The sequence below is a fragment of the Miniopterus natalensis genome, chromosome 19 (assembly GCF_054644295.1).
Source record: "Miniopterus natalensis isolate mMinNat1 chromosome 19, mMinNat1.hap1, whole genome shotgun sequence".
Taxonomy (NCBI): domain Eukaryota; kingdom Metazoa; phylum Chordata; class Mammalia; order Chiroptera; family Miniopteridae; genus Miniopterus; species Miniopterus natalensis.
The window spans coordinates 20,367,036-20,392,909 of NC_142099.1; the positions used below are offsets into that span (position 1 = coordinate 20,367,036).

Consider the following 25,874-nt stretch of genomic DNA (forward strand, 5'->3'; position numbering starts at 1 on the left):
AATTCTCTAGCATAAGGCAGCTAGAGAAAAGAAACCCAATTCAATACTAACACCTAATAGCAGACAAAAATGAAGTATGAATGATGAGAAATTTTTTGGCAAAAAACCTATCTAATTACTTTTTAAATAGACATTTAAAACGTTATGGCTATATTTATAGGTAAGTATACTACATGCATTAACTTATCTACTCTGATGTTCAATAAATATTTATAGGTAAAAGATAAGTTGACAATGCTATAAAAACCGCAGATGAATATAGCAAGTTTTACAAAAGGCTACATGGCTGGATAGCTCGATAACCACTTATTTGGCTATTAGAACAAAAGAGAATAGAGTGTGAGTTCTCCCATCTATGCTATTTATCTTCATGGACAATACACAAATATAATACAATTATGCTAGTCTAAGAGTCATCAGACAAGTAAGGTGAAGAGAAATAAAGTGACTAATAAGATCCCAAATAAACATAAAAGTTTTAAAGATCTAAGGGATTAAAAAAAAAAAAAAGGGCAAGAGACTATATGGTCAGTGAGAACCAAAGTATTAACAATACTACTGAAACACAGAAAGCCCTAAAATTCCTCAGAATAAAATCATCATCTTTTTTTATAATGAACTTCACTCCCTCTGGTGGTCACAAGAGGTTTTACCAGGTGTGAGTAGAAATGGAGGCAGAGCAGCGTTCTACTTTTTTCAGTCAGATAGTGCCTGTTTAAAAATTCCTGGGGGCCCGGCCGGGCATGGCTCAGCGGTTGAGTGTCGACCTGGGATACAGGCGGTCAGGGTTCAATTCCCGGTCAGGGCACATGCCCGGATTGCGGGCTGCAGCTGATCAATGACCCTCTCATCATTGATATTTCTTTCTCCCTCTCCTTTTCTCTCTCTGAAATCAATAAAGATATATTTAAAAAAAAAAAAATTCCTGGGGGACACCAGTTGAAAATCACTGAGGTAGAGGGCAAACAGAAATAAAAATGCAGGAACTATCCAGATTAACCTTCATCTATATGTCAGACAAATAAGCGTTCAATTTACAAAAAGCATTTCTTTAAAAGAACTTAGCCCGGCAGGGCATGGCTCAGCGGTTGAGCATCGACCTAGGATCCAGGCGATCAGGGTTTGATTCCAGGTCAGGGCACATGCCCGGGTTGCGGGCTCGATCCCAAGTTGGGGGCCTGCAGGAGGCAGCCGAGCAATGACTCTCTCATCATTGATGTTTCTCTCTCTCTCTCTCCCTCTCCTTTCCTCTCTCTGAAATCAATAAAGATATATTTAAAAAATAAATAAAGATTTAAAAAAAAAAAGGAATTTAGACTTTAGTGTTACAGAAATAGCAATGCAGAATTGCAGAAAGAGTCATAAGTGGATAGGCAGTTCTAGAACTAGGATTGAATGAGTATATAATAATGTATGGGGCAAGAAACTTTGTCACGTTTCATTTTACACTCTTCCATTCTCTTTGCATTATTTCCATATGCCTATATTACTTTCGTTAAAATATTATTTATTAGACAATGTAGAAGAATACCTGTATCTTTTATAGCTTTACAATTAGAGTATTTCCCTTGTCATTCAGAGTAAAAGGCATAATCCCTATAATAGACTATTCCATGTGCCCCACTCTACCTCATTTCCCATTTCTCTGTCCCTCTGCCCCCATTACCATATACCATTCAGTTCTTGCAGTTTCCAGGGCACACCAGGCATGAGCTTGCCTTAGTGGCTTGCACTGGCTGTTCTCTCTATATGCAATGCTCTTCGCCAGATAACTGTACAGCTCACTTTTTCACTCCCTCAAACCTATGCTCAATGTCGTCTTTTCAATGAGCCTTCCTTGATCATTTTATTTAAAATTGTAACCACACCTCTTGTACACCCTAACCTTCTCCTCTGCTTTATTTCCATAGCATTAATCACCTTCTAATACTCTACAGCACTTACTTATTTAATTGCTCATGCCTGCCAGACTATAAGCTCCTTAAGAGCAGGGATGGTTCCCTTTTGTTCACTGCTGTATCCCTAGCCCCTAGAGCTATAACTTGTAATTGTACAATTAATGAGTAGACTGAATGAATAAAATCAATAATGCCTTAACAAATACCCCAAAAAAGGACAAAGGCCTCATTTTTATATCTGGTTCAACATGAAACAGTAATCTATTACAGATTAGGACAAAATTTATATATGCAAAATACATGGTATTAGTCTTTTAAAAGTGAGGTTTACTGAGATTATTTATTTGCCTTAAGAATTTTTTTTTTCCTAATGTGTAGGACCAACAGATACCAAATAAACTCAAATTACTCTGCTGTTAGTACTCAAAAGAAACAGTACTCATCATACTATGCACAGGAAAAAGGGGTACATATATCTTTACAAATAAGTGTTTCCTCAAAAACTAAAATTAGTATTCTCATATGATCCAGCAATCCCACTTCTGGGTATATATGCAAAGGAAATGAAAATAGAATCTTGAAGAGATATCTGCATCTCCATGTTCGTTGCAGCATTATTCACAATAACCAAGATATGAAAACAACCTAAGTGTCCGTCAACAGATGAATGCATAAAGAAGACATGGTATGTATGTATGTACGTGTAAACACACACACACACACACACACACACACAATGGAATATTATTCAGCCGTGAGAAAGAAGGAAATTCTGCGACATGGTATGTATGTATGTACGTGTAAACACACACACACACACACACACACACACACACACACACACACACACACACACACACACAATGGAATATTATTCAGCCGTGAGAAAGAAGGAAATTCTGCCATTTACAACATCATGAATGGACCTTGAAGGCATTAATGTTAAGTGAAATAAGTCAGACAGAGAAAGACAAATACTTGTATATCACTTATATGTGGAATTTAGAAAAGTCAAACTAATAGAAACAAGGAGAAGAGTGATGTCTACCAGGGGGTTGGGGGGGGAGGAAGAGGGGAAAACCTTGGTCAAAGGTCACAAACTTCCAGTCACAAAAGTTCTGGGGATCTAATGTGCACACACATGATGATTATAGTTAATAACCCTGTACTATATACTTGGCAGTTGCTAAGAGAGTAGATCTTAAATGTTCCCAACACAAAAAAGGAAAACAGTATTTATGTGGTGTAATGGAGGTATTAGCGATGGTAGTAATCATTTCATATAAGTAGATCAAAACATATCAGCCCCTTGTGCACCTTAAACTTATATAATGTTGTATGTCAATTAATTATATCTCAATAAAGCTGAAGGGGGAAAAGTTAAGATGAGGTTTAAGGGAAGCCCTAAATCCAAGGGCTGGTGTCATCTATATGAGAAAAAGGGAGATTAAGATACAGAGACACGGGGAAGAAGGCCATATGAGGACGGAGACAGAGACTGGAGTTATGCTGCCACAAGCTAAGGAATACCTGAGGTCGCCAGGAGCTGGCCAAGGTAAGGAAGGACTCTTCCCTAGAACCTTCAAAGAGAGTATAGCTCTGCTAGACTTCAGGCCTCTAGCCTCCAGAACTGTGAGAATACTTTTCTGTTGTTTTAAACTACGAAGTACCAGTTTATAATTCTTTGCTATGGCAACTGTAGGAAACTAATATTCTGAAACATCTTGTGCCAGAAAGAAAATGCTCAAAGAACAATGGGGATATGTCAAAAGGACACAGAAGCCATCTTGGAGGAGCTCTCAGTGGCCAAATAAATAATGGTGGTAATAAGTAATAACTCACTACTAAAAAAAAAATCCATGAATACGTACTGATATAAGTACTACATGAATGTTGGGAGAGGCAATGAACCATGGACCCTGAGTGTCCCCACACACTCTTGTTCAGTATGCCAGGCTCTGACCACTCTTTACCTGAGCCATCTCTCAGGGCTGTGTGCAGTGAGCCACTTTCAGGAATGAGGTAATGTCTTCCCAATCCCTGACAAAGAGCAGGCTTGCTTCCATCTGCTATAAAAGTGGTGAATTCCCAAAGCTCAGTGCTCCTTCCCTAGTGCACAACTCACTGCATATGCAGGAATCTATCCAGGCCCACCTGCAGCATCCCCGGGGGAATTGGGGGACTGGAGAAACCGATGCAAATCTAATGAAGCTCATGCAGTTTGCCATGCCATGAATAATAAAAGTCCTTTGGCTCAGACCCAGGAATCTTGTACTTCTGCCAGCATTTAAGAAACAGTAACAGGCTAACTTATTAGCTTGCAAGTAGGGTACAATCTTAGACCTTTCACTGTTCTTGACAATGAATAAATAAATAAATGAAGAAGGGAAAGCCCATCCTTACAGTGGAATGGCAAATAATAAATGTAGACGAAATGATGGAGTTAGAAAATCATTAATGGATATTAAAACTAGTGGGTGAAATCTGATTAGGAAAAGGATACTTACATAGTCTCAAAGTATCTCCCCACAAATTACTCACTAATTACAAAGGGAAAATAGGGACTTGACATTAGAGAAATCTGGCAGACATCACCTTAGGCAAGTGATCAAAGTTAACATAACCAACACTGAGACAAAAAGACATCACTCTGGTGTAATGTACTGAGAGGGACACGATTCTGTGGTATTCCCCCTAAAAATGTATGATCTGACTCTAATTATGAAGAAACATCAGACAAACTCAATATAAGGGATATTCTACAAAACCACTGGCCTATATTCTTCAAAAACATCATGATCAAGAAAGAAAAAGAAAAGTTGAAAAACTGTTTTAGATTAAAGAAGATTAAAGAGACAGGACCATTAAATGAAATGCATGATCCTAGATTGGATGATGAATCAGAATTTTAAAAAATAGCTACAAAGGACATTTTTTAGATAAATGATAAATTTGAATATGAACTATGGGTTTGCCAATAATATTTCATCAATGTTAACATTCCTGATTTTGAGAAAAGAGAACTGTTTGTTGCACACTGTTGGTGGGATGTAAATTGGTATAACCGTGACAGGAAATAGTATGGAGGTTCCTCAAAAAATTCAAAACATAGCTCCCATATGATTCAGCAACCCCCCTTCTGGGAATATATCTAAAGGAAATGCAATCAGGATCTCAAAGAGATATCTGCACTCCCATGTTCACTGCAGCATGGTTTGCAATAGCCAAGATATGAAAACAATTTAAGTGCCCATCTATAAATGAAAAGATAAATAAAATGTAGTTTATATATATAATAGAATATTATTCAAAAATGAGAAAAAAGTAAATTCTGCCATTATATAATAAAATTATATATATACATATGGTATGCTATAGAAGAGGGAGCAGAGTGGTTAAGAGTGGGGCTCTACACTCATATTACAATAGACCCAAATTATGGCACCATCATTTATTAGCTGCCTAATCTTAGGCAAGGTACTAAATCTCTCTGTACCTAAATTTCCTCATTTTTAAAATGCAGACAATAAGTTTCTAATTCTTAAGATTCTTGCAAAGATTTCAAAGGTGAATACATGTGTAAAGAGCTCAGCACATTTAACATGAGAGTTATTATTTCATTGTTTTTAGAAACAAATATCAAACGAAAATGAGTCTTTAACCTAAAAGATCGTGAACTGAGCATCAAATTGCTTAAGATTGAGGTCATGCTCTGCCCCATAACAGTAAAAAACAAGGAGAAAAGGCTGAGTCAAAGGGGACCAGCTCAGAGTGCTTAAACTAAAAACTTAAATGTAAATGAAACAAAACTCCCCTTTACAACTAGATTATGATGTCAAATATATTTAGAACAATGTATTAAAGAATGATCTTTATATGAAAGTACCTTTGATTCTGCTTGGTTTACAAATCAAGTTTATGTTCAATAGGTGAGATTCAGATATTTTTAAAAAGCATCCTTAATGCCTGTCTGGATTTCCATAAGGAAGAACTACCTAATCACATGGACTCTACAAGCATTTGTAAGAGTCAGAGTTAACAGAATTTTATTTAGTAATTAAGGTAATGAAGGTAAGAAATCATAAATGCTGTCATTTACCAGGAGTTATAAACTCAAATGCCTACACAGGCCAGGCACTGGAAATAGTCATAAGCATAAATCAAGTAGGAAGAACTGCGACCACAGTGGCAGGACCTGACGAGTCCATCTAAAGACATTCAAATTCAAGTTTTGTTTTGTTTTAAACACTGTGCCATATGTGTTCAGGCTGAGTTCAGCTCAGAGGAGCACCTGTTCTGACCACTGAATTTCAGGTTTTAAGTTCTTAGGGCCTTTATGATATATATTTGCATGCAAACTTGATGTTTTGTAAAAGATACTAATAAAACAGTGCATTTCTGAGAATGAATACTCATGTATATCGAAAACATGAGGAAATGTTTCAATGGCACCCAAATCATATTATCAAATGTATCTATCCCCCTTTGTACTCAGAGTTACAATATACTGTTATTGTCATAATACATCATCTTTAAAGTTCCTCACAACTCTGACATTTTAAGATTCCATGATTGATGGAACAAAATTCCTTCATACTGGTAATTAATATGTGCCCATGAAATAGCTTAATTATTATCAAAACATTGAAAATTGCTGAATTCATTTACTGCTAAAAAGTTTGGCCTAAATATTTCTATTGAAAAGAAATACATTCAGTTTGTATTTCTGACATGGTACCAGCTTTATCCCATTGAAACACCTGTCAACCATGGCTTTAAAAATTCTTTTTAAAATAAAGTAGTAATTCCACCTTTATTAAATTCTTTATAGATGTTCTCCACTAAGTATACTAGAAAAAGAGAGTACATTTAAGTGAACAACATCCAGTGCCCCAAAGTCCAAAGTCATCTCTGCTTCCACTGGATTCCCTAGCACTTGGGTGTTATTGTTTTATACAATTTACCATATTTTGGTATGTTTCATCTTCTCTAATATACTTTAAACCACATAAAGGCAGAAGCATGTGTTATTCATATTTTATTTCTATCAATAATCATTTTGTACTTGCACAGACGGGGCTCATAAAAATAAACAAATAAAAAGCCCAAGATATACCTACCATTTAAGATAATAGTGATGATCTAATGTTACACTCTTTAAAATTCTGAAATAGTTTTTACATGGTTGAAATTTACTGTTATGCTTTTTAAAAAGTCTCTATAATTCAGAGATGTTCTCAGTATCAGTAGCTGGTTATGTTAATGTTTAAGCAACAGTATTTTTAGGTAAATATGGCAATAAATTTAGAATCTTTTGAGAAAATAATGTTACTTAAGCCTAAGTTTAGATTTAAACATTTTATTTGAGAGAAATATATGTCTTTGGAAAGCATTATTTATAATCATTAAGTCTTACCTGAGGATTCCAACCTGGATCTAATTTTTTAACTGCTGCGATATATTCCTGCATTGCTTGGCTCGGGCTGGAATCACCAAGTGCTTTCCATGCTTCCCTAGAGTACAGAATATCCAAAATGACTCATCATTAACTACATAAGTAACAGAAACAGCATGTTTCTTTTTATTAAAGAAATTGACATACACATTTTACAGGTCTGAGGATATGGATATAATAAGCCATAGATAAGCAGCCCTCTCTTTTTGCATTTACATTGGTCTTAAATAATACAGATCTCACCCCACCTAAGGAGCCTTTTAGACATTTTTTCCTAATTGCCCTCTCCCATGAAATTTTAATAATCCAGATATACTGTGTATCTGTTGAATTTTGGAAGACCACAAACCATTGTAATATCTAAGATTTTATAATTCCTCCAAACCAACTTCCAACCCTGTTGAAAATGTCTTACCTACAGACCAATAAAAGTAGTTTCCATCTCAGGACTTAACTGTGCTTATGGCATTTCAGTAATATGGAAACTAATCATCACACAAAACAACATTCCCTGGAAAAATGCCTCAAACTTATTTAAGATGTGAGAAATACACCTCCCTCTTCTGCTGTTATCTCATCTATAAGCTGCTGGCAGTGGCTACTGAAGCCTAGGGCTGGGACTTCAAAAGTGAGGGCTGGTGAGGACAGAGGTAAGAATATACAAATGGGTAAGAAGGTAGGGACTTCCTGCAGTATAAATACCAAGAGCAGTATTTTAGACTTTCCTGCAAGCTGCCAGGACAGACTCCTTCTTGGTTTTTCCCTGCCAATTTTACTTCCAACCTGGAAGTAGACCCACTGATCCACTGTGACCCAGAACTCAATCCCACAGTTTCTTAACCACGTTCCTGCTCCTATGATGAATAACACCTTTCCGAGGTTTCTAAATTTATTTTTACTTAATTTCTTGAGTTCCTTGTATATATCCTAACACTTCCTATATATATATCAGCCTATATCAAACTGAGGAAATTTAACATCAATATAATCAGATTTCCCTGATCTGCCAATAATTTCCTTTGTAGCTTTCTTCTCCCAGACCAGGAGCCAATCAAGATTCACACATAGCATTGAGTTTCATGTATCTTTAGCCTTTTTTCTCTTCTATGACACTGATATTTTTAAGAATCCAAACCAGTTGTTTTATAAAATATCCCTCAATTTGGACTTGCCTGATTGTCTCCTCACCTACAGAGTGTTCATGCCAAAAGTGACTAATCATGATTAGAATCAGGTTAAAGATTTTGTTAAGGGGAATACATAGGTGGAAAGTCCTTTACAACGCATCCCATCCCGTCAGAGGGCACATGGTATCAGACTGTCCCATCATCAATGATAGGACTGAGGACTTGGTAAAAGCAGTATCTCTCACTTTCTTCTTTGTAACTAATAGGCAAATTGTGGGTGAGCATGAATAAATATTGCTCCCCAGTAGTTTTTCATCTCCTGGTTTTAGCATCCAATTTAGATTCTTGCCTGAATTATTTTTAGAGCAGTTGTAAAATGTAAACTTTGTAAAACTGTTGGAAACAAGACACAGTTATAAATTTTCATAAATTAAAAACTCACAGTAAGAGTTACATCGGTATTGTTCAACAGTAATAAATCGCAGTCAGAACTATTCATTATCAGCCACAAAGAAACCTTGGGCGAGAATGAAAACCTAAGCACTGTTTCCTTCACTGAGAACGTCCTACACACACAAACAGGCCAGCAGAACTAAGCAGCATGCTTGATGCCGTAACTGATTTACATTCAGCTTCAAGCTTGGCCTCTCCTCATGGCTGGCAAGACAGTCCAGACAGGGAACCTGTCCAGGGGACCACATTTTGAGCAGCACTGCTCTAGAAGGCAATATCAGAATTCATGGTTAGCCTGATCGGGCATGGCTCGGGTTGAGCGTCGACCTAGGATCCAGACGATCAGGGTTTGATTCCTGGTCAGGGCACATGCCCGGGTCACTCGATCCCCAGTCGGGGGCGTGCAGGAGGAAGCCGATAAATGACTCTGTCATCGTCGATGTTTCTCTCTCTCCCTCTCTCTCCCCCTCTCCTTTCCTCTCTCTGAAATCAATAAAGATATATTTAAAAAAAAAAAAAAAGAATTCATGTTTAGCACATCTCTCTACAACCATATGTCATTTTTGTAAAAACCCTACCCTTTATACATTTAATTGCAGGGCTAATGCTTCAAAGTCCCTGTATAACTAAGGTTCCCTATTGTGTGCAATTCCTCTTTTTACCTTTAGACAAGAGGAAATAAGGCCTCATATTACCATATGAGGAAACCTTTGAATTACAAGTAAAAAAACTGGGACGGGTATAATCCTTTACATATGTAGGAAAGTGAACTAAGTAAGCATCTGGTTTCTTTTTTCCTTCTTCCCAAGAGGTTATGGTCAGAACTTCTTTACTGTGGTGGGTGGGGCAAGGGACAGAAGAGCACTAGAGGTGAGATAAAATAGGGGCAGGGGAGAAGGGTAAGAAATGGGGATGCAGCCTGCTCTTCTCCAGAGGGAGAAGTGGGGACTGTCCGATTGGAAAGGGCAACCTCCAGCCACAGCTCGCACGGTCACTCTCTAAGAAGCTACTCTTATGTAAGGAATGTATGTCTGTGGTGAACAACTTACATCCCAACATAGCAGAACAAGAATCCTTAAGGAGACTTAGGTAAAATCCGATTCTTTTAATCTCTCTCCCAACTGCTTGCCCTTAGCAGTCTACGGCAGGGAGATTAATATAAAAATAATTCTTTAATCTGCTCACCCCTCTCTAATTCCTAAACACCTAAACCATTTCCAACAACCCCAACAGAGTCCAAGAATTTCTTACCATTTTTGCTTTCCTTCAAAATCAAAGAAGCCTGGTTTAGGAGTATTGCAATTTCCAACTTTGACCTAAATGAAGGGGGGGAGGAATCAAGAACTTATTTTTCAAAGAAATGCCAGAGAAACTTTTTATTTTCAAATTTACTAAGTGTACTTAGCAACTACAGGCTAGAAAATATTCTCTATAGAATAACAAAATTTGACAGTTTTTGCAAAAGCAAACAAAAAGAACCAAACTTTAAATGCAGGTTGGTTTTGCTTACTGCATATAACAACTTATCTAATACTATAATACATTTTAAAAATATGGGTGACAAATAGTTGCATTCTTAATAGACAAATTATATATATGACAAATTATAAATATAGATTATGCAATCCTAATAACTATTTATAATATAGAACAATTTAAAACATGCAATAAACAAACTTTAAAGTACAGTTCATCACAATTCATAATATTGTTTATGCTAAATACTCATAACACTATAGCATTTTATCTCTCCCAAATTCCAGGATAAAACACACTATTTTTAAAGTGCCCTATTATGAAACTAATCAATATAAATTTACATTGGAAGCTGTGCAAAAAATTTCAAGAGTTTCTCAACAACAATATAAATTCTATCCATTCCACGGTAACCTTTTCTGTTTGTGGTCAATACTGATATTTAATCCAGTGAAACTATGAAGTAAATACCTTCACCGCAAATAAGCATAAATGAAATTCACACAAGTGCAGAACTCACTGTGCAGCCCAGTTCCCACTGCCAGGAGTGATCTCCCTTTCTGATGAACTCCCATAGCCCTTACTCTGTATAATACAATCCATGACAGCACTTTTCACTTTTACTGTGTTACGAAATTTTGTGTAAAGTCTCATCTTTCCATTAGAATACAGTCTGTAAGAAACTGTTCTTAATCACTGCACCTAATACAGTGCCTCAGTTAATGTTTGACTACAGAATGAATGTATTAAGCATGTGTTCAACAAAACACCTACTTTTCCTAATGCTAAATACCCCAACCCACTTATCAGGGACCTTCCCACAACTCCTATTACTCTCCTTCACTTGAATTTTGCTAAAATCAAAATGATGGTCTACTTCCTAACCAGACTGCTCTACTCACTGCCTTTGGGATTTTTATTCTGAGTTTTGCTCAATGTAATTCCCCTCACCAGAAATGCCCTCTCTTCTTCCCTGAGCTTTCCAAAATGCTACACCTCCCATTCAAGGTTCAGATTCTAAGAACTCTTTCAGTCCACAATGATCTCACCTATCTCTGAAATCATAACAATTCTTATCCCTATCATTTGCTTAGCAATTCCTCACAGTTAATCTGGTTGTTACTAGAACGTACACTTACACAGGAGCAGCCCTGTTATAAGGGGACACAGGGGAGGTGAGAGAGCAGCAGCTGCATTTGTTGCACAAAAGCTCCACCTATGTTATGTCAAACGAGCCACACAACAACCTCGTTACCTTTGCCACTACAAACTCCTTTTATAAATGAGTACAGAGCAGCTAAGAAGGGCTGTCACAGTCCACATGTTAGTAAATCCTAATCAGTAGGCAAGATTTGAATCCAGGACTGTTTGACTCCAAAGCCCAATATTCCTTTACTATACCATTCAATTTTACATGTTACACAGAATCTAGGCTTCAGTTCCAGTATCTCTAAAATCACCTGAACTACTGGACTGATAGAAACATGAAATGAGATTAACTATTAGACATTATAAAAATAGCTCTTATTACTATTTTTGTTTTTTAACCAGACACCAGCCAGTGGCAGAAACAAATACTAATATCAATTCTCCATTTCTCTTACAGTAATAGAAGTCTGAGCCAGACACACAGTCATCCAGCTAAACATTACATGTAGCCATGCAACTTCTGCCCAGGCACATGCGACTGAATGTTTGTAAAAGTGATATAAATATCTTTCTTAAAAAGAAAGGGAGGCTTGTCCTTCCTTTTCCCTGTGCCCTGGCTAAATCATGCATGTGCTGATGGTGAGCTATCTCTGGCCATGGACAAAGGATCTTAGGACAGCAATTCTCAAACTTCTGGTCTCATGACCCCTTTACACTCTTAGAAACTGAGGACCCCCAAAGAGTTTTTGTTTATGTGGGTAAATATCTATTGATATTTACCATATTAGAAACTAAAAGACATTTTAAAAATATGTATTAATTCATTTAAAAATAATAAACTCATTACATGTTAACATAAACTTTTATAAAAAATAACCATACAGCCTAGCCAGTGTGGCTCAGTGACTGAGCACTGACCCGTGAACCTGGAGGTCACTGTTCATTGCAGGTCAGGGCACATGCCCGGACTGGAGGCTCAATCTCCAGTAGGGGGCGTGCAGGAGGCAGCTGATCGATGATTCTATCATTGATGTTTCTCTCTCTCTTCCCCCCTTCCTCTCTCTGAAATCAATAAAAACATATTTTTTTAAAAAAATAACCATATACTCTAAAGCAAAACAAAATTAGTGAAAAAAGTGACATTGTTTTACATTTTGCAACTCTCTTTAACTTCTGCCTTAACATATTACCAAAAATCTACTTTTGCATTCAATCTACTATAATATGTTGCTTTGGTCGAAGTATATGAAGAAAATTCAGCTTCACACAGATATGGTATTCAAAAAGAAAGGCATTTTAGCCCTAGCCAGTTTGGCTCAGTGGATCGAGCATCAACCGGGGGAATGAAGGGTCCCAGGGCACACACCTCAGTTGCAGGCTTGATCCCGAGCCCTGGCCAGGGCACGTGTGGGAGGCAACCAACCCACATGTCTTTCACGTTGAGGTTTCTCTCTCTCTCTCTCCCCTTTCCACTCTCTCTAAAAAGCAATGGAAAAAATATCCTCGGGTGAGGATCAAAAGAGAAAAAGAAAAAGAAAAAGAAAAAGGAAAAGAAAAAAAGAAAAAAAGGAAAAGGAAAAGAAAAAAAGGAAAAGGAAAAGAAAAAGAGAGGCATTTTAGCAGCATTTTCAGGTAATTGTGGATATTCTTCTTTTATACCACACCAAAACTCAGTAAGCGGCAGTTTCTTTAAGGTTAGTTGCAATCTGGAATATGAAGTCATATTGATGAATTTTTCATACTGTTACATTAAAATCCATTGTTCTGACATGCACTTTGAAAGGTTCTTTTACCCACACATAACTTGTAGCATTATTCCATGCAATATTTGGGAAACATGGTTACTGAGTTATGCAGACTTTCCAAATGTTGACACATTTCATTAAATACTAACAAAAGTTCACAATCATTTAAATCACCACTAATCTCATCAGAAAAGTGTTTAAGTATTAGGAAGCTGTCAAGCTCACGTGGCAGATTTTCCAAATTCCTAATTTTCACTTGAAGGCTCAAATGTTCTCATTAGCAACAAATACTGTCAGTTGTTTTCCTTAAAGCGACAGACTCACTTCATTCACTTTCAAGCAACATTCTGCTAAATGTTCAAGTCTGAACAAGCAGTTTATATGTGAGTTGTTTTATTAAGTAAAAATGTTTAATAAAAAAGTGGATAGCTCAGCTTGCAACTCAAAAATTACACAAGTGCTTTTCCTCGAAATAGCAAACATAATTTAGTATGCAGAAGTCCTTTGTGCATACCCCCCCATTTCATCACACACAATATTAGAGCCTTGAACTTAAGAGTTCATATTTAATAAAAATCAATAATTTTTACTGCTTCAACAAAGACATTTTTAAGTGAAACTGGCTTTTTTTTTTTTTTTTACTCTGAGGGCACGGTGGCAAAAAAATATGACTACTAGTACAACTTATTGCCAGTGCTTTGATTCTTGCTACTGAATCAGCAGTTTTATCCACCATGACAGCAGAGAAAAAAGGCAAATAGTGTCTTAGTATTATTATGAAAATAGTTTGATCTTACAGATCCCCTGAGAAAATCTCAGGCATTCTCTGCGGTCTGTAGACCATAATTTGAGAAATACTGCCTTGGGGGATGGCCGAGCTATAAGATAGAAAAAGACCAAGCCCCTGGATGATCTCATGAAGCAGAACCACTCTACCAGTCCTAGATCACCTACATCCAGACCATTATGTGAGCTGAAAATAAAAGTCTAGCAGCTGACCCTGTATCCCAACTGACACATAGCTTTTGTATTCCCAAATTCAGTACTGGATCCAGAAAAGACTGAGAAAAATAAACCTATAGGATTTTAGGACATCGTGAGTAACAGTTTCCAAATCATTAATGAATCATAAACTATAAAGCAGATTTATAAAATGTACCACTTTAACAGAGCATCTAAACTCTGTTCTCTCTGATATACACGATACATCTAGTGCCCTTGAGAACAGAGTATTTCAACAAAGATTGCCAATGGCAAATGCCAGTGAACCAAGTGTACCCAGGCTGAAGTAGGAGGACGTGAGTAGTAGGTCTAACCTGTACTAGTGCTGGAGGCTCCCGTACAATGAAGCCCAAAGGAGTTTGAAATTTTCATTGTCCTGTTGTTTTCACAGGTGTCAATTAGTTATCCTTTGCTTGGAGAAATATAGGCTAGTGCAGAGAACCAAAACACCCTGTTACCTGGTGTGATCTTTTTGAAATTTCACTAAAAGATGGTTTTGAAGCCATAGCTGAGCTGAAACTAAAAGAGATATTAGGTAAGCTTAGAGCTCTGCCTGAGAAAAAAGGTTCATAGCTTATTTTTAGCACCTGCCTGCTAACAACCTTACCTTCTTCAGCCAACAAAATAGGGTGCTATTCTGAATACAGAATGTAATTATTTTTCAAAAAATTTGGATCTACCATGCAGGAATTATACTGGACATTCAACTTATAATGAATAATTTTATTTTCCAGATACAGAATATCTCTAGACACCCTACCATCAAGTTCTTGAAAGGGTGAGGGATATACCTCTTCTAGATTATCTGGATGGAGTACACTTGAGACAGAGTGGTTGACAGGTGACTGTAGTTCACTGATGACTTAGAAATCAGATCTTTACTAATGATGGCACAAATATCAATAATAAATGTATGTCCTAGAAACAACGCTCTTTAGGGAATTTGGAGAAAATTAGTCTCACACTGTCCAGAGAATCATCAGTCGGACATGTCACAGGTCCTAGCACAATGCATAATAAATTCTTCATAAATAACTGAAAGTCTCATTTTAATGTTACTGGGACAGGGTAAGTGACCAAACGAAAAACAGATATCCAGAACTTTTGCAAGAAAGCAAATTCCAAGGCCAATTCAGGGGCAACTTTCGTTCAATACTATGATTTATATCATTTGTATCTACAACTCTCTCTCTCAGACCAATTTAACAGATATTTATCAACCTTCAAAAAAAAAGCTTCATCTCTATTCAGCATACGCAGTTAAAGAATACAGAGGGACCGCAGAAGAAGGAAGGAGAAAGGAGGAAATAACAATAATAATAATAATACAGGGTAAAATAGATACCAAGAATCAAAAGAAAAAAATTTTTTTAACTTAATAAAATAAAATGGGCTATCACCCAGCACTAAGTTGCTTCCAGTGTTCTAAGAGCTGGAGTTTTCCTGAATTGTTCTTTAATTCCTGTCAGCAAGTTTTCAGGGTTTAAATCGAGACTCCACAAGTACCTTTGTCCCTTGAAGGCAAGTATCATGATGGTCTTGCTTCTCCGCCCTCCCTGTAGGCATAATACCCAAGTGTTTTGCACATAAAAGGTGCTGAACAAGTATTTGTTATTATGATAAAGCAATTATTTTTCCTTCTGGTACCTAACCCAATGACTCTTTGAATGGCAAATTAAATATGTCTTATATGACATTATTATTATTTTTATTTCCATATTTCCAAGTAAAGTTCAGAGCCTTAGTCAGGAACTACAAGCTAGTTCTAGTTCAGACTGACTGATCTGTATGATCCTAAGCAACTTATCTACTCTCTCTGGGAATCCCTTTCAGTTTCTGTAAAAGAAGGGCATTATCTCATCTGGTGTATTTGAGCTCTAAAATTTTTATAATTGTACCTAACAGACAGAAGCATATTCAGCCAAAACATGTCCAAGGCATTAGGGTTTAAAAAAAAAAATCACATTAAAGTAACAATACTTTATTTCGTATTGCATCACCCTTTTTATTACAACCATATATTCTCTTGGATCTCACAATGTTGTGTTGTTGTTTTTTAACGTTACTTCCGTATGACCCTTTGGTAAGAGTGAATGACAAATCTTATCTTGTCACCCACATTTTGTAACGGTTCTAAAGTTGGTAAAAGCTTAAGTGCAGCAAGTCGGAGAAGACAGAGGAAAAAACTACCATTCAGTGTCCAGTGTCCAACATCACTCCTAGGATAGCAGACAGGTCTTTTCCATGTCCATAATGATGCTAATCTTTAAGGGATGACTGGAAAAACAAACAAAACACACCCACACCCACACGCTTCATCACTGGCCATTTACCGGGCACATGTACTATTAGTTTTTGTTGCAAAGAGAAGGCCTCTCTCCCCCGCGCATCCACCCCTTCCCAGCGACTTTACCTGCTTGTACCTGGCGTACAGGTACAAGAGCTGCTCCCTGCTGGCCACGTGGATCAAGCCCTGGAGGTGCGCCGCCGCCTTCTCAAACAGCTCCGCCAGGCTCCGGGACGCCGCGGGCTCGGGGCTCCGCGGGCACTCCGCGTCGCCCGAGTCGTCCCCCGAGCTCAGCTCTCCGCCGCTGTCGCCCGTGGTGGTCCCCGCGGACATGAGTCGCGAAGCCATGTGCCCTTGCCCAGTGCGAGCCTCTCTGGTCCGCTCTGTCTTCAGGTCGCGGGTAACGGCGGCTCGGGGGCCTGGCGGACCCGTCCGGTTCCGGAGCCCGCGAGGGAGTCGGACCCGAGCTCACTGGCTCCGCGCTCCCTCCCCTGACTCTGCCTCCTTCCCCTTCTCTCCCGGGGCGAGAAGGGCAGGTTCCGCTTCCCTCGGCAGCCCCGCCGTGGGACCTGGTCTCCTGCCGCTTCCAGGTACGAACTGTGGGCTCCGGGTGGCCGGGGCCCCTCCAGAGGCGCGGGGGCCGGGGAGCAGCCGAGCCAACTGATCCCCGGAGAGGGGGCGGCGTGCGGCAGGGGCGGGGCGACGTGAGCCCCGGCGGCGTGCGCGCCTGAGCACGCGCACGGGCGCGCGCGCGGCGACGCTCTACGCAGCTGGGGCAACGTGCGCGGCCCCCCGTTGGGCGCCGTCTCGGAAGTGGAATGCGCGGCACCGTACCGCGGGGACCCTGCTTGGAGAGTTTGCTCTCAGTCGTTGGGGTGTCGCTTAATGGTTTAGCTGAAGTTTGTAGTCGCCAACTCCGGAACCGTCCTCAGAATAGGCCGCCGGGAGCAGGGGCAGGAGGCCTTCGATTGGGTCGTGTACTCGTGGGAGTGGGGTCGCGGGAAACATAGAGGTGACGACTAAGGTTCCGCTTGCGCGCTCGCTTCCCCGGTTTTGTGCCTTTGGCGTCTCCCAAGGAGGCCTGGGGTCCCTGCATCTGTTGTTGGAGAGTTTGACTAGAAGAAATAAAATGGAGTCACTGTAGGGAAGCTGCTAAATTAAAGTCAAGTAAAATCAAGTAGGCTGAGTTATGAGGAAATGATTCTATTGTTTTTAACTAGCCTGCAAACTGAAACTTTTGAACCTTAGAGTCCTGCGAAAATGTCTGGATATTTTCAGATATACCTGTGAAAATCCCCTGAAGAGCAAACAAAAGAATGCTCACTTACCCAGACCACCAGTCATCTAGAGGATCACCATCTAGAACCAACCCAGAGGCTAAGAATGCAGGACTGATTCCCCTCCAGAATGTACTTTTTACTATCAAATTCTCGGCTTTGGTTTTTCCGTTTGCCCAGTTGTATTCCTGGTTGAAACCTTGGGACTCTTGAGTAAATCTTTCCTTTCTAGCCAAAGCCTCCTGGTTTCATTTATGCTCAGCCCACAGGCTCTAACTTGAGTAAGGAATGAAAAATTGGGAGCTGGGGCCTTTGTGGCCCAGGCCCCAACTGTGTGATTGGTGGAGCCCACTCCCCTCTGTCTTGCTTTGCGGAACCCCCCAACTCTCAGGGCTTTATGGGTGCCCCAGTCCCTGGCCCTCAGCACTTTGCCACTGTGTTTTGCACACACCGTAAAGTGAAACCAAAAAGTAAGCTCTAGTTCTGTCCTAAAGGAACTTACAAAAATACAAAAGCTATAACATGATTATAATAGTTAACATTGCTGAGTAGTTATTATGTCCTAAGTGGGTTTTTTTTTTGTTTTTTTTAAACCAACAAACACTATATTCCTTTAGTACTCAAAACGCTATAAAGGCATCATCAGAATGGTTCAAAGAAAGTGTTCTAAAGAATGGTTTTTGACCCTCTGAGGTTAGGCTTTAGACAGTTGGGCAGGGGAGAAGGGCGGACAGGGTGAGAGCACAATGAGAAAAGGCAGGAAGATGAGAAAGATTGGATCAGGATTCAACAAATATCGCTTGGGTATTGTCAAAGTTCATTAAAAAAAAAAGTAAAACCAACAAATCACTTAAGCAATAATTTAGTAAAAGTTTATTATGCACACACCAAAAAGACAGTTTGCAAACCTAGAGTCCTCGAACACATAATGAGACTCAGAGGTACATTGTTATAAAGCAGCTTATATAGTGTGGAGGCAGCGACTGTCTAATCACAGTGATTGGTCATAATATTAGAACTTTCTTGAATGAAAGAGAATTGGTTAGTGGCTACTTCATATCAATTTTGGGGAACAATTTGAGTTTTGCTTATAATTTTCAGAAGCATAAACTAAAAGTGACCCAGGTCAAGTTAGCCTTATTTGCCTTGCAAAAGAAGCTAAATTAGCTTTTCTAGAATGACTAAATTGGTTTTGCCTGCTCAGGGAATTTTCAAGTCTGGTCTCCATTTGAGGTTGATTTTAAAAGTATCCAGTATCTTAGTCCCTGCCCTCAAGGTACTCACAATCCAGTCTAGGAATGACTGATGAACAAATTCTTGCAATTCAAAAGTGATTACTTATTGAATCCCCTGCTGTTCAGGGGACTTAATTCTTATTACTTTAGGTAGGTAGAGTCATTTCCACTTAGATATAGGAAATCAGCACAAAATGGTTAAGTTACTTGCCCAAGGCTGCACAACTAATAAGTAGGGAAGCAAGGCTAATAAGAGAAGCTAATAAGAGAAGCTTCTGAGATTCAGGAGCTGCCCTGGCATTCACAGCTAAGCCGTGTTATCCTATTAGATAGAAATAATCTCATGAAATACCAAGTTCAAACAAGGGCATTCTGAAAACATGATAAGACAAAGCAAAGCACTCCATAAGTTTGCCTAAGCACAGACAAAAACAAAATCACGCTGCCAACCATAAAATACCAAACAACCATTTTCTTGGCCAATATGATTAATACCCCTTTACTATTACAGCTTTATTCTCTTCTTAGTCTTCTCTCCCTACAGATAAGATTTATTAAGATGCCCAATCATAGGGTTGCCCCAGCTTTCTGACAGCATCCAGTCAAGAGCAAATCCCTTCTTTGGCCTCTCCCTCAAGTCACCAACCAAAGTCCAAATCCTATAATAGCTTCTTTCTGAACACCTATTGAGATAGCCTGTGGTTCCCCATGGGGTGTGTTCTTTCTCGCTGCAACAAGTAAAAAGTACAACTCAGTTTACTACCGGTGGCTTCCTGGAAGTCTCCAGCTGGAGGGCATTGTCACTTGAGAACGTTTGATTTCTTGAAGATTCAATTAAAACTCCAAAACTGTCAGGATCTGGTGACTTTGAGGGAACAGATCTTTTACAATTAATGTTCTCATTCAAGCATTTCTTGGGAACTGTACATGTTTTTCTGAATCTGAAGAAAAATCACCCAAGAAATCAGGAAGACTAGAGAAAGTATTACCATTCTGCTTGAATTAAAGTTTAACAATCAACATTGAGGGGTTACAATTCAAATGGATCCACTAACAAATTGAAAGCAATAGCAGGAAATGCTAACCCTTGGAGTCCAAAGCGAGCCAGGGAAAAGAGCAGGCAGGAGAAAATCAGGCAAGTTTTCACCAGTCTCCCTTGTAGTGGCTGCTAGGTTGTGTGTATGTTCAGGGCCCCATCTGCTGCTAACAGTGAGTCATTCCTGCAAATAAAACCAAATTATATGTGTAGTATACTTTATACGAATTCTATGAGTGATGTTCTGAGAAATAAGTTTTGGAGGCAAAATAAGTCCTTAAACTAGCGATTTCTTTAAGTGATTCTGAGTAGTGCTGTTCAACTTTGCTGAGAGATCCGAATGTTAGGATATTAGACTACTTCCTACTCAGCAATGTTTGCTGGCATTTCCCAATGGTTATGTTCATGATAGGCTATAGTTCTTTGTTAGTGTTTTAACAGAGAAGTGCAAAGAGAAGAAGCTGTGAATGGCTTTGTGAAATACTCCAACATGACATCCTGAACTAACCTGAGATCTGGATGAACAAAAGTCAGACCTTTTTCAGTGGCAAAACCAAAGTTTGGGCAAGCAGAAAAAATATTTTCATTCAAAAGTAACTGGACTGGCCCTGGCCAGTTTGACTCAGTGGTTGCAGTGTCAGCCCACAGACTGAAGGGTCTGGGGTTTGATTCTGGTCAGGGGCACATACCTCGGTTGCAGGCTGGATCCCAGGTCCCGCTCTGGGGCTCCTACAGGAGGCAACCAGTCGCTGTGTCTCTCTCGAATCAGTGTTTCTTTCTCTCTCTTTCTCCTGCCCTTCCACTCTCTCTGAAAGGCAATGGAAAAAATATCCTTGAATAATTATAAAAATAGAAGTAACTGGATTGGATTTAGTATGATTCTGGTTTTGTAAATTATTGACATTTTTTACATTACTACAAACATATTCATTAATTTATCAAAACTATGTTAATTCCTAATGTTTCATACAGGGTGCTAAGCTGTAAGGATAAGAGTATGAAGATTATTCTTCCTTTCTCCCTCTGTTCCAGCCACTTGGGCCTCCTTATGGTCCTAAACACCAGGCACAATCCAGCACATTCCCGTTTTAGTGCCTTTTCACTTGCTAGTCCCTCTTTCTGGAACACCCTATCCCAGATATATACATGGTTTGTCCTCAACTCCTTCAGGTCTTTGCTCAAATGCCACATTAGTCAAATCGTCTTTGACCGCCCTATTAAAAGTTACAACCTCATTCTCACTAATGCTCTCTATCCCACTTCTTTAGCGCTTACCTCCACCTGACTTACAATATATTTTACTCATTTATTATGTCATTTTTATATAAGTTCCACGAAGGCAGGGATTTTTGTCTGTTTCCATCATTGCTGTAGCCCCCAGACCTGACACATAGCTAAATCTTTATTGAATCAATAAATGGGTGAATGTATAAGAGACACAGACATAATTCCTTAAGGGCTTACAACTAGAAAATGGATAAGGGCAATAAAATACTGCACGTGATGGGAAAAGGCACACCAGGCAAAAGGAGTAGGTGGGCGAAGGCACAGTGGTATAGAGAGCAGGGAATATTGCTTGTTTTCACTTAATAATGGACAAGATTCAATAAGCAAACGGCAGAAATGTAGTTAGCTGTTTTTCTGTCTTACCAGCAAAACTAAAAATTGTAATATATGTTCACCTCTTCCCAAGAGGAAAAAACCTTGCTCAACAAAGACTGCATTATTTTTGCAAAATATTAAAAGACTAGCATTCTTATAGGTCAGTGGCTTATTTTTATGTCACTAAATCAAATTGACAGTATTTATCTAGGACATAATCTTCTAGGAAACCCATGGCCTTTAATCTAGTGCTTTAAGCACATTAGTGGGACTCTAGCATATTGACAGATAAGCAGGTAGAGAGAGAGAGAGAGAGAGATTAGACTGTATTATCTAATTTGCATAATCTTGAAGTTTCTTTGGCCATCTTAAGATAAATAACCAGCAGAATTGTAGTAAATGCAAAAAAGGGGGATGGATTTGTATAATACTATGTATCATTACAAGGGTACAATAACAGCAAACCACATGCCACAAAGCAAAATATCATTAAATAACAAAATCCTAGCATACTCTTAGATATTAGCCCTGAAGAGGTTCCATTTTGCTTGGTAAATCTGGACCACAAAGCAATACAGAAAATTAGTGGACTCAATTAAGTGCTTAGTGCTGGATGACTTCTGGTCCACATTTGGAACATTTTGGTGGCTGTTGTTAATATAGTAGCTAGTATATTAATGGAGTTTAGTGAGTATTCTTTATTAGTAAGTGTATTTTTAAAGTTTCATATTGTTATTTTGACTTGCTAAAAATTAATTAAAAAAATGAACTATTAAATGCTGACATTAATCTTTCAGGTAATGTAATACAGTAAAAAGTACACGGGCTGGGGAAACTGATATCATCCTTGTCATTAAGTAACTTAAATTTTAGTTGGAGAAATAATATTAGGATTCATGAAACAGTCAGAAAATCAAATAAGACAGAAAAATTAAGTGCTAAATCTTGCGATACACACTGAAGTGAAATGATGATAGGTTTTTTTTTTAGCTGGATATCTTCCCTATAAAAGTCCTCAGTTGAGGCCCTTTAAACATTAAGTGATTTGCATTAAGTCTTACATTTAGGCGAGTGACCAAGGGCATTCTAAGCAATATGTGCCTTTTATGTCTACTAAAACACACTGTGCTCAGAATTCATTATCCTGAGATCTGGATGAACAAAAGTCAAGAGAGCTATTGGTCGATTGACAGACGCTAAAATGAACTATTTGCATGTGCATGAGAAGTCAAAATGTTTAAGGAAAGTATCTTTGAATTTGAAAATAAGGAATTAAAATGTGTCTTATCCATCTCTGTAATCTATCACTGTGAGGGTACAGTTACTGGTTTGAAGAACAAAGGAGCCAGAAAGTAAAAACATAACTGACACATCGTTTCTTTGTAAAATATAACTTCTTTATATGAAAAATAAGTCCTGTGAGATTGAATCTCCTCTCTGGGTGGCTCAGGATCCCAGGGGCCCATCATCGTGCCAGGCCCGGCCTAGTGGAAGCGTAATGTACACACTGACCACATGATGGCGACATAGAGCCGTGCTCGCTTCCCCTCAGGGTGAGGGCTCGCGGGGTCATCTTTGCCCTTTGGGTCTTCACGCTTCGGAGGGACACAGACCTTGCACGTCGTATGGCAGAGTGAATGGAACAAATGTTTGTGTAATTATATCTCTTTTAAAAAACAGCAGCTAAACCCTAATCCTGTTTCTTCTTTACATTTGAAAACGAAGGGGAAAACAGGCTTTGTTAAGATGTGCTTGGTTTTTAAAAAAAGTTCTGTTCCCTTGTTATTCTGAATGTCACAGTAAGAAACAGAGGTGATTCGATGTAGAGTGAGATAAGCTGAGCTTTGCATATGCATCATCACCCCCTTTTCCTTGCTGTTGCTGGTTGTTTTTGTTTATTTTCTCAAGTATTTTTAAGTTAACAATGTTAGCTCCGTGGCTACAATCCATCTATTCAAATAGCATTTGGTTGGCTAACTTGGTTTCCTTCTTTCTTTTTCCTTTATCCCTTTGTTCTTCATAATAATCCTTTAACCCTTTCCTTTATTCTTCATAATATTCTTGAGTATAGACGAGAAAAATTATATTAACCTTTATCATATTGAAGTATTTCAGTTATAGCCAAAGCATCTATTACAAGTCAGTAGTGAAAATAAGTATATTCTAGTAGTTTCCTACTAAAGCCTTTAAAATCTATCTAAGGCCCAGCCTTGATGTCCCTGACAGATCTACCCAGGCAGGTGCACACCTAAGAGAATCAGTCCCCTTTAGGGGGCACCATCCGCCCACCTTAGAATTCCGCCGCCCTGACATTGAGGGTGTTGCTTAGCTGGTTAGTAGGAGCTGACGTGAAGGACTGAAACTGCTGATGTTGGCCCCAACAGGACAGGTTATGTATCAGTAACAAAAAACCCCAAACTTCAATGGCTTAACACCACAGACCTTTGATCCTGCCCAGGCCGTGTTCCTCGCCTCATCGGAGTCATCAGAGATCCATGCTGACAGACCGGGTCTTCATACCCATTTCCACAGTTTCTAAAGCAGCACGCTAAAGGGGAATGCAGCAAAACTGTGGGTGGGCCCTTAAGCTTTTACTCAGAAGTGACGTAAGTCATCTGCACACATTTCATCAGCCAAAGTAAATCACATGCTCAAACCTAACTTCAAAAAGGGGCAGAGAAATGCAGTCTACTATGTTCCTGGAAAGAGAGAAAAGCAGGCTATTTGTGAACGTCGGCAATGACATTCATTATCTTACTCTGGTTTCCTTCCTTCCTCCCTACTTTTTGTGAAAACATCTTATATCATTTAATGGAAAACTCCCTGCCAGGGTAGGGTTACTTGCTGAATGATAAGAGATGAGCTGCCTCATGCACATTACTCCTTTGAAAGGTAATTCTACACAGTACTTTATAGGACTAGAAGATAATTTCTGTGAATATCGGCCAATTCAGAGACCATCTGTAGTTTATGGAAAATATTAACTGTAGCGAACATAATGGCCCTGCGTCACATGTCAGCAACATCTTCCTCTTTGCCATGGAAACCAGGAGACATTTTGCAATTTATCAACAAGTGTGCTGCCAGATTAGAGTTGAAGGCTTGCTTCCAGCTCATGGTGCTTGCCCAGGCATGGTCCAATTATCCTAATGCATGGAAGAAATAGCTGGATATTTCCCACTGTGCATCTTGAACTTCAGCTGCTGGCTGGGTCCTGGGCAACATGCTATGTTATCACCTTCCTGCAGGGTCAGTTGAGGGTTTTCTGTTTTCATTATGGGAATGACGAACATGTCTTAGCAGTCAGGAGGAGGTCGTTATCCGATACTTTATGGTATGTCAAGGGCACTGGCCTTGACATAGAAAGAGCTTTGCACAGGCTTGCCACCCATGTATGTTTACTTACTTTCTGCTATTAAAATGATTTCCTGTTTTGTTTTTCATTTTGCCACCTGTTGGTTTTAAATGTCTCTGCTTTGGAATTCCTTGTAAATGTTGTTACATGTTGATAAAGAAGGTCATGGCTAAAGACTAGTAAGACTACACTTTGAGATGTTTTTCCAGAAGGGCAGAAGTCAGGTCTGTTTTGTTTGCCACTGAATCCCCATTGCCTGGGATGGTTCCTGGCACATGGTGCTCAATACATATTATTAAATTAATAAAAAAAGAAATCACAGATAGATAGAGAAGACACTATTGGCTCACCTGCATGGTAGTTCTCTCTATTTCTTGTTGACCAATGGCAAAAAATTGTAAGCTTCTGGACTGGAATGAAAGATGCAGAGACTGTTTCCACATTAAACTAAGCTAACAAGTTCATAGTTTTGCTCTGCATTATTTTAGTTGCTAGACTGATTTTATCTCCCACCACTCCCTAGTCATACCCAAGTTTCCAGCCAAAGTGAATGACCAACTGTTCTCAGAATGGGCCTGCTCTTTGTTATGGGTTGAATTGTGTTCCTCCCTAAAAAGATATGTAGAAGTCCTAGCCCCCAGCAATTCAGAATGGGACCTTATTTAGAAAAAGGGTTGTTGCACATGTAATTAATTGAGATAAGGTCATACTGGAGTAGTTTGATCTCTAATCCAATATGACTGGTGTCCTTATATGATGGCCATGTGAAGACAGAGA

General features: G+C 38.9%; 1 protein-coding gene across 2 annotated transcripts in view; it reads right to left on the reverse strand.

Moving 5' to 3' along the window:
* ACBD6 (acyl-CoA binding domain containing 6) overlaps window positions 1–17,250 on the reverse strand; it is a 110,582-nt gene extending 93,332 nt beyond the window's left edge. Inside the window, exons 1-3 of one of the 2 annotated variants that reach the window (XM_016217871.2) lie at window positions 16,719–17,234; window positions 10,185–10,249; window positions 7,315–7,411 (exon numbers count right to left, since the gene is read on the reverse strand). In XM_016217871.2, the coding sequence (XP_016073357.1) occupies window positions 7,315–7,411; window positions 10,185–10,249; window positions 16,719–16,940 (384 nt within the window). In that variant the 5' untranslated portion in view covers window positions 16,941–17,234. Of the gene's footprint in view, window positions 1–7,314; window positions 7,412–10,184; window positions 10,250–16,718 lie in introns of both variants that reach the window. The other variant, XM_087827921.1, reaches the window with a different exon arrangement.
* Between the last annotated feature and the right edge of the window lie 8,624 nt (window positions 17,251–25,874).